The sequence below is a fragment of the Pungitius pungitius genome, chromosome 19 (genome assembly GCF_949316345.1).
Source record: "Pungitius pungitius chromosome 19, fPunPun2.1, whole genome shotgun sequence".
Lineage (NCBI taxonomy): Eukaryota > Metazoa > Chordata > Actinopteri > Perciformes > Gasterosteidae > Pungitius > Pungitius pungitius.
This window is the reverse complement of record NC_084918.1, coordinates 10,373,853-10,383,297: the sequence shown is the minus strand read 5'-3', so window position 1 is coordinate 10,383,297 and position 9,445 is coordinate 10,373,853. Positions and strand designations below refer to the sequence as shown.

The 9,445-nt window shown below is 41.9% G+C and overlaps 1 protein-coding gene across 2 annotated transcripts; it reads right to left on the bottom strand.

Moving 5' to 3' along the window:
• Positions 1-1,040: 1,040 nt before the first annotated feature.
• On the bottom strand, positions 1,041-9,401 carry fen1 (flap structure-specific endonuclease 1). Of its 2 annotated transcripts, none has more exons than XM_037456076.2 (12): positions 9,294-9,401; positions 8,793-8,889; positions 8,175-8,277; positions 7,934-8,036; positions 7,583-7,646; positions 7,281-7,390; positions 6,982-7,118; positions 6,395-6,461; positions 6,073-6,204; positions 5,833-5,984; positions 5,318-5,432; positions 1,041-1,345 (listed from the first exon to the last, which is right to left on the bottom strand). In XM_037456076.2, the coding sequence occupies exons 2-12, from the start codon at positions 8,872-8,874 to the stop codon at positions 1,268-1,270; spliced, it is 1,143 nt and encodes a 380-aa protein (XP_037311973.1). In that variant the 5' UTR covers positions 8,875-8,889; positions 9,294-9,401; the 3' UTR covers positions 1,041-1,267. The 2 variants fall into 2 exon arrangements, with proteins under 2 accessions (XP_037311973.1, XP_037311974.1); XM_037456077.2 differs by lacking the exon at positions 9,294-9,401 and adding an exon at positions 9,221-9,239.
• Between the last annotated feature and the right edge of the window lie 44 nt (positions 9,402-9,445).

Here is a 9,445-nt window from a genome sequence, read left to right as displayed (position 1 = left end):
CTGGGTGGGGTCACCCCTGTAGTTTTTGCAATAGAGAGGTGAGCTGGTTAGGGATAGATTGTGTTAGGCAGGGAAAGGGGTGTAGAACAAAAGGGGCCTTTTGTTTATTTCATTACTTTGACCCCAGTCCCAACAATCCCCTTCTCCTCCCTTATTTGGTTGTGTGTGTACTTTTTGTTTTAGTTTGTCACTTACTAAATGTCCCACGAGGACCAAACAAGTTTTGCGTGTCATGCCTCGTTATTTGTTTCAGCTACACCCCCCCCACACTATTTCACTGTCCACCGCTGATTATACAGGGGGCGCCAGCACAGGCTTTTACGTTCCCTACCTGTAAAACGAGTTCCAACCTAGGTGGGAACGTAACAGTCGGGCATTGTCATGTTGGAAAATGCAAGGTCTTTCCTGCAAGAGACAACGTCTGGACGGGCATCCAGTATGGTTTTCCGGCCTTGACCTTTAGCACAGAGATTGATCCAGGTTCTCTGAATCTTTGGATGATATTATGCACTGTAGATGATGATAACTTCTGAGAGACACTGCCACTTTGAGAGGATTTTTATATCAGAGCATGTTGCCAATTGACCTAATAAGTTGCAAATTGGTCCTCCAGCTGTTCCTTAAATGTACATTTAACTTTTCCAGCCTCTTATTGCTACCTGTCCCAACTTTTTTGGAATGTGTAGCTCTCATGAAATGTAAAATGCGCAAATATTTGGCATGACATTTCAAAATGTCTCAATTTCAAAATGTGATGTTATCTCTATATTATATTGTGAATAAAATCAGTTTGAGATTAGTAAATTATTGCATTCTTTTTTCACAAGTTGTCCAGTGTCCCAACTTTTATGGAATCGGGTTTCTACTTGCTTCTATGAAGTGTAGATGTAGGTTATTTTTACTTTGAGCGAGATAGTGGTGTTCATCATCAACACAATGTGTGTGCAGGAGTACAGCCTGGAAAAACGTCCACAGAAATTGCATTGCCAGGGAGAATAAATATACTAATGTATTTTAAAAAAAGGCTATCAACACAGTGGTCTAAAAAGTATTTATTATTAACAGAAAACACAATTGAACTGACTTTTCCACATCAATAAATCCACGTTTGGTCTTGTATGAACAGTTGTTCAGCTGAACTAATAATTGCACACAACCTCTGATTGTGTTGCAGCTTCCCTTCACATGTTAATACTCTTTATTTAGTTTATGTTGCTCATGTTGAAAAGTTACTTCCCCAAAAGAATCAAGGCGTCTTGGGTAAAGTCTACTTCCCCTTTTTAAATTTGCCCGGCGTCGCTCCTGTCTTCTGCTTTTTCTTTGCTGATCCTTTAAGCTCAGGTTCCTGTAAAAAAAGTCAAAGAATAGAACAAATAAGTTCAACATCCAGAAGATAAAGGAACATGTACAAGACCAACTTGCTCTAAAAATATGAAAACGAACCACAGAAAACTACCACACTTCAACCAAGATGTTACCCTGAATATAATCCCAGAGCAAAGAATCAGAACGGAAAGATAATCCTACAATCTGTCACTTGGATGAAATAAAAAGTTGACTTGCTTGAGTGACAACATTGTTGGTGTGTTTTATAATCGTTTTTTTGTATTGCCTGCACGTTTGCCAAGCCGGGATGAGAGGGAGCCAAGTCGATCCAGGTGCACATAGCTGGGATAAGTGCACATCTATGGCTTTCTTAAATAGACCACGGTATCGATCAGATTTACTGATGCAGAAATGGAGAGGACGCTGAACAGCAACTGATTATGGAAATATAGAATGAGGTGAAGCATACAATATGCAAAAAGGGAATACGGCAGCAGTAATTAAACAGATAAAAAGCCTGGAAGACTATTGTGGACCGACTGAACGCATAATGATTTAGAAATATCTAAATCATATTAAAATCAATTAAAACAGATTTCCTTTTTAAATGATTTATTTGTTAAATGTGTTGGTTTTATTGCCGTGTTTGTCTGTGTTTATGTGTTGGTTTCACTGTAAAGTGTGAGTAGCCTACCATTGAAAGCACTATATAAATAAAATGTATTAACCTACTTTGCCTAAAACTGTTTGCCCGACCACTTGCCGTCACTGGAAAATGGGTTCTCGTTTTATTTATTTATTTAGCATGCACGGTTGATACATATGTCCCTCTATTGTTTTAGAATTGCCATGCCTATGAATATAGTGTCGGGATTATCGATCCCTCCAAGTTGGTTAATGAGAAGGATTCACGCAAAACACAATTACATTTAGGAAAAATAGATTCCCATTTATTTAGAAGAGAAAAAGATCCATGAGCAATTCCCGCAGATATATCTGGAGACCCTAAGCACGCATCAAAAGCCAATGTGCCAAGGTGTTTCCCACATCTTAAGAACTGGCTCGTTAAAGGCGGTCATCACACAAGATGTATTTTTGGACTTCTCTATTCTGCCTTATTAGGGGCGCTGTAACTGTTAGTTGTTTGTCCCGCTGTCACCCCTGTCCTCATGGTTACCCGTTATGGTAATTTGAAACTTTGTGTCAGTGATTAATTAAGTGGCATTTTGAGCAAAGGCGATTTCTGTGTCCAGCAGAGAAAACGAACGGAACACACACACACACAATTTGTTAAATTGAAGGCAAATTCGAGGGACACTACGGCTCCTTTACGCACACGCTGCAAGGTTTTGGAGCATCTTTACGCAGACGGATTATTCTAAACCGTAGCAGTTTATAACACGCAGTTTAAAGCACACAAATGTATAGAAAAATGTGATGATGTGACTGAAGGCAGGGAAAGCCCCGACAGTGGCCAGCAGCATTTGAACCCCGTGGTCACACAATGACCCTCATATAGTCCTCTCCTCTCCCTCTTTGGGCTCTCCACTGCACACCGGAGCGCGTCAAAGCGCAGATCCACAGCTCATCCCGACTCAGATCCCTGTGCTTTGGACGCGTGTATAGCAGCAGCCGCTACAGCTGTGTCTGCCTGTGACTGGGGTGTGGGGACGAAATCTGATGGGAACGCATTACCCCCCCCCCCCAATCTACAGAACTGTTTATGTTCTTCAATATTCTATTCATGTTTAGAAGAACCCATTGAAGTTAAATAACTTAATGACATTTGAGGAGTTTGGATTTTTTTGGAAACATTTTTTTTGTGGAATATGGCCCAGCCTCACCCAGATACTGCCTCCAGCGGCCCCCAGGTCATTTGAGTTTGAGACCCCTAATCTATTCTCATACGACAATTAGCATTATTTCCTATATTGTCACAATTTTTGGTACGGCTAGTAAAAGAATATAAAAGACTCATACATCTCACAATTGGCATGTTCCTGTAATATGATGGAAGTTGCTTTCAGATTTAGTGACCTGCTGTTCATATCATAGGAAGGTGCCGACAGATCACGTGACCTGCCGATCTGATGGGAACATGGCGATAATCAGAGACGCATGGCAACACTCACTCTAAAGCCTCGCATTAAGACATACATCAATTTATTTAAGATGCTGCGCTACTTGCAGGTTGCTGTGTCGTGACAGATTGTCAATAAAGTAAAAGAAAAAAACATTTACGGCAAACCCATGGTCATCATTTAACATTACATGGACTTTGCATGTCGCTAAAATCCCAACTGAACTTAGCTTGTGCTGTTCTGAAAAAGGATCCAACAACATTTTGCTCTCGGCGCTACTGCAAAAAAGCGCAGTGCCATACAGACCATCTGTGGGACGGTGAGAGCATCGCTCCGCGCAGTGCTGAATTTTGGCACCCAAAATTGAACACCCTCTCACGTCAGAAAGCACGTCTCAACATCAGTGCTTCTTCATCCAAAACATGGTTCAGATATGGGCATCATGGTGAAGAAAGAAACACAGGTGAATGGAATTTATATATCGCCCTCAATTGTTCACTCCTCAGTGCGCAGTTTTGCCCACCAGCGGACCCCCATCGGTTGGTGCGCAAGGTATTTTTTGATGTGTTTATTATCCGCCGGACCTTCTTTACTGGTCCGCGAAATATTGTCTGACATGAAAACGGTCTATGAGGCGAAAAATGTTGGGGACCACTGATCTTAACAACAGCAATAGTAGGGTTTAAAATCAAACTGATGACAGCAATAGTGACAAGTAATGCAGATTAATGAAAATAAATCCAGAACACATAACAGAATAACACGTTTGTTTGGGATCAGAGCGGCAGCTGATTGAACACATGAGACTCCAGGATTAATCCGAGCCTGGCTGTTAGCCTGGTCTGGAGCAGGTTAGCTGCAAAGAATAAATCGCTATGGTTACTTGTCTGGGTTTAATTCAACCTGTTTTCGTGCAACCAAGTCAAAGCTAAATTCCTCCAGGATAACCTGAATATCCCGGCTTAATCCCGTATGCTGGTTTTGTGTAGAGCTGCAACTAACGATTATTTTAATAATCGATTCATCTGTCGATTATTTGTTCGATTAATCGATGAATCGGATAAAAAAATAAAAAATGTAAAAACATGAATTTCCAACCCTTTATTGAAAAATAGAACTGACTGTGCACTTTCTAAATATGTTTTGCACTAACAGATTGCTCCTTGAACATCCCTAAGTAAGCAAATAAAATGGACTAACACAAAAAACATACACACATCGCATGATGTATACTTTACAGCCGCTAAATTAAATATATTAGGCACAAAATCATGAATCATTGCCGTGGTGCTCCCGTGCCAGGCCATGTCGCTTTTGCATATCAGACATGTCAACCCTCCCGAATTTCAAAGCCCCTCCCGAAAATATCCCGGACCGACCTTTCTCCTGATTTCCACCCGGACATCAATATTGCTGCACCACCTGTCACTGGGCGCGCTGTTTCAGACCGAACAATAATAAAGGTTACACCTTGAAGTCGAGCGCGGCGATTAGAACGTAAAACTACTGGCGCTGCAAAGAAAACCGTAGCAGCACCCCCCCCGTTGCCCGCTAGGACCCGCACCCCCCATTTCAGTGTGAAATATTTAGATCGCATTGGCTTCTCTTCCTCCGCATGTTTCAGAACAGTAGTACGGGTCTCTCCGATGCTCTGCTGCGCGAGCGCTCAACTTTTTTTTTCTCAGCTCTGCGCGGCGCGCGCAACTTTCTTTTAATACTCAAAGATAATAGTCGCGCGACACAACGAATCGATAATGAAATTCGTTGCCAACGCTTTTAATAATCGATTCTAATCGATTTCATCGATTCGTTGTTGCAGCCCTAGTTTTGTGCAATAGCCCTCTGATGCAGATGGAGTCCTCTCATCATTTTGAAATCACACAGCTGCTCGGTCGTTGTTCTAAATGTACCTTTCGCTTGGAGGACAGAGATCCAGTGATGGAGAAGAAGGAGTCCAGTCGTCCCTGTGTGCTGCCCTGTCGGCTCTTCACCATCTTCTTACAGCCGTTACGCATCCTGTCCTCACTGTGTGCACATCATCAAATAAAAAGATGAATGCACAAAGAATGACATGTCATCAGGATGCACAACGCTGTTTCCACCTGAACTTTACATCTTTTCTTTCATCAGCAACAAATACAATCTTCCAAAAACAGAATTCAAATGATGAATAGTAACAGTCAGGCTCCACTGTAAAGACTCTCTTATGAATACTTTAGTATTTAATGGAAAACCACTTTTCATATATAAATTAGCGAGAGCTCAAGTGATGATAGGACACAGCCTCTTTTGGGCCAGCAGTGCGGCCTAGTGGTTACATGTCATTGAACCAGTTTGTCTGGCCGACGACCATCAATGCAAGAAACTCAAGAAGCAAGCAGAGGAGGTGAATCCGGCATTGGGGCAATGGTTCACAATGGTTCACCTGAACTGTTTCTCGTTGCACATGAACTGGATCAGACCGTCCTCATCCGGCTCACTCCACTTCAACTCCACCGTGGAACAATCCACCACTTCTGCCTTCAAAAACAACCCCCTGGCCTCTTTGTACAGCCAGTCCTCTGGAGCAGGGTGCTTCTGCATGAAGGCACACATTACAAATAGAATCAGAACCAAACTCTCTTCCCCGTTTGTCACTTCTGGAATGTAGCACGAGTCAACTTACGCTGGAGTCAATGTTTTCTAAGATCTCCTCGATGCAGCCATGTTGTTTTATCAGGTCGATGGCTCTCTTGGGGCCGATTCCCTTGATGGTGCCGCAGTAGTCGCAGCCCAGCAGAATGCACAGGTCTATGAACTGGGAAGGGTCACGGAGAGATGGAGGAGTTATGGCGGTAGATTATCAGATTTGACAGTTCTAAATCACCAGAAGAGTGATGCAACATTTCTGTGAAAACGGAGAATGTGATGCTTGATTGTCACAGAGGATGAAAAATGAAACTTTGTACGATGTGAGGCATCTTTCATAGAGTCAGAAAAAACGATACCTGTTCATTGGTCAGGCCTATGTCCTGCAGGATGCGACTGAAGTGGAACTCTTGGATAGGAAGTTTCCTAAAACAAAGAAATCGTCAACAATTGAGATTCCTTATGACTAATGGGGAGACAAACAACAACAACGGCATCTTGGAACCTCTTCTATACTAGTTAATGTTTCTCTTTAACAAACATGTAACGCACATTCTATATCGTTAGGTACAGAAATAGGAGTAATTGACATTGTAAGAGCAGATTTATGTTGTGACTCATGAGCTGCTGATTGGTGGGTCAGCCCATATAGGTGTGGATCTATGTGTGTAACGTATGATGTAATGCATAAGATAGCTAATAAATGGACTAATCTGCATCTCAACTGAAAGGCAACAGGACTCTCATTCATCCCTCATGACAAAAAGCAGCGTGTCAATCAAGTTTCCTGTTAAAATACCTCAGTAGCCTAAAGCGTGGGCTTAGCTTCTACAGACATGCTAAAAAAAAGTTTCACCAGAACCAAAACATCAAGCCATCTCCATTCTCCTTGTATCTCTGCTGCAGAGCTTAACAGTGCAAAGGGGTGATGAAGTAACAGCATTACTTTGCTTCACTGGCCGTGAGGTGTCGGAGCAGGACATTGGTCCCAAAGGTCAGCCCGTCCATGTCCTCAGTTGCAGTGGCAAAGACTTTCCCTGATTTAACTAGAGCGGCACAGCTGGCCTCCGCCTCACATGGAGCCTTGAATACAAAGCACATCAAGTTACATTTCAAAAGGATGATTCACCCAGACTTCTCCTGCTGCCAATGTTTCTCTATTGGGAAAAGTCCTCAAAACTAAATCAATGTTCATAGAAATATCCTTGAAGTAAGCGAGTGTAGTAAAATGAGAGTTTATCTAACCTCAATGTAGGGCACTCCCATCAGAGTCAGCAGCTTCTTGCACTCATCATTGTGCTGCTTGGTTACTTTTACCAAACGCTTGCTGAATTTGTCAATGTTCTCTTGTTCTCCTGGGTTGAGACAAAACATAAACAACAACAAAATTCACAATCTCTATTAAATCATTACATATATACATTTGCAATATACAATTACATATAATAAATATCAAGGCTGATCACATTAGTTCACTGGATCAGGGCCAAAACACAGCACAATAAAGCTTAGTGATAGCGACGAGTTTGTTGTGTATTCAAATGTACCAAGTTCCTGAGCTTGAGCAAGCATCTTCTCAGCTTCTGCTCTCCTCTCTACTCTCTTCTCCAGCTGGGGGGAGACAAGAAGAGCAGAGTCAGGGGAAGATAACTACTTCTAATGGCTCTTATCTAAAGCAAGTTGTAAATCGGCTATTTTTATGAAATTGCACTTTCTAGTTCCTTGTTCTTCTGGGTTTGTATCCTCATGGTTGAAATGCACTTATTGAAAATCGCTTAGTTTAAAAGCGTCGGCTAAATGACATGTAGTGTAATAACAAACAAGAGACAGATGATGTAGCTTACAATAAGTTATGATTTCAATTAGGTGGTTAAGAGCTAAATGTAAGAGCCACTGACCTCTCCTGACTTGAGCTGTGGGGGCTTGCCGTCAAAGACGTACACGGGTTTGATGCCATATTCCAGCATGCGGATGGTCCGGTAGAACATTCCCATCAGGTGGCTGAAAAAAAAAAAAAAAGAGCAAACAGATGGGCAAAATATTTCAGCCTCCAGTCCAGACTCGAGGTACTTAGATGTGAAGTCCCTGCAGTGACTTCACATTCTGAATCTTAAAGTGTCTGCATTGTGGGGGTCGCACCTCGTCGTCTCGCCATCCTCATTCTGCAGAACGTTACCGTCCTGTCGCACGGCAATCAGGAACTGGTAGATACACATGGAGGCATCTATGGCAATTTTTCTACCTGCAAAAGTTTAGAAAAGCAGCCAATTATGTTGAATAATGATGTTATAACAACAATGGCCTTTAAACTGAATAACTTGATACAATCTAAACTGGTTTCTATGCCGGTTTCTAGGCAAGCCTTAATTCACCTTTGTTCATTTTAAAAAGGCAAGTGAACTAGATAAGACTTGTTGGTTCACCCATAAGTTCAGTGTGAAATTTATTTGGTAAATGATGCACAGTGTGGTGTGACTATAATTCACATACATTATTATTCAGCTGATACAACTGGAGCTTTTTAATAAAGAATCAAATGGCAGACTGAAAGAGATTCATCCCCCCTTTTAAAATTTCAAGGTCAATCAATCTTTTACCTCAACCTACAATATATATTTTGATATTTGTTAAATTTAGAATACGAAGTAGATCCAATGAGACCAAGTAAGGTAATCAGCCATTCACTTGATGTAGATCCACTTTCTTATTTAAGCCTCATCATCAACATGCAGTTAAAGAGACGTGTGTAATAGTTACCAAAGTAGTTCTTGATGTCTTGCTCTTTGATGGCACCAGGGGCCTGGTCAGCAATGAGCTTAGCAAGTCCATGGATTCCCATTGTGTTGGGTTGATGCTGGAGCAGAGAAAGAAAACACCCAGTTATTATTTAATTAATCAGGATGACAATTGTTGCTGTTAACGTCAATATACGAGACGTGGACATTAACGAGCGAGAACAACAGGTTTAAAGGTTCAACTTTGTATACATTTCTGCTGCTTCGACGGACTTGCTAGCTAGTGGTGGCAGCTAAACTAAATGTAAATTCTGTTGTTCGAGAGTGGGTCTGACGGGGTTTTTGAAGATTGCGATGCAGCGCACACAACGTGTCTTTGCAAGTAAGTTAGCTTTGCTGCACAGAACTGATTACGTAAAAGCTGCAGATAAACAAGCTGTTAATTCATACCACCGGGAAGGCGATAATAGCGTTGCTATAATGTAGATGCTGAATTAGTTTACGGCGTTAGTGCTGAACTCACAGGTAAATCTAAGGCTTGGGTTCCTGTACTTGTCCGTGGGTCTCGGGCGCGAGGAATTGCGTCTCGTTCGCGGGAAATGCAACGGCAGACATCACGTGTCAATCTATCGATTACAGCATCGTTAAAGACGCGGCGCGGCTGTGCATCGATGG

Coding starts and splice junctions, on each gene's coding strand:
- fen1 (XM_037456076.2), bottom strand. CDS start 8,874: ATGGGAATCCATGGACTTGCTAAGCTCATTGCTGACCAGGCCCCTGGT. Junction 7,391..7,582: donor TGCTCAAGCTCAGGAACTTG/GTACATTTGAAT, acceptor GTCTCAACCCAG/GAGAACAAGAGAACATTGAC. Junction 6,205..6,394: donor TAGGCCTGACCAATGAACAG/GTATCGTTTTTT, acceptor GACCCTTCCCAG/TTCATAGACCTGTGCATTCT.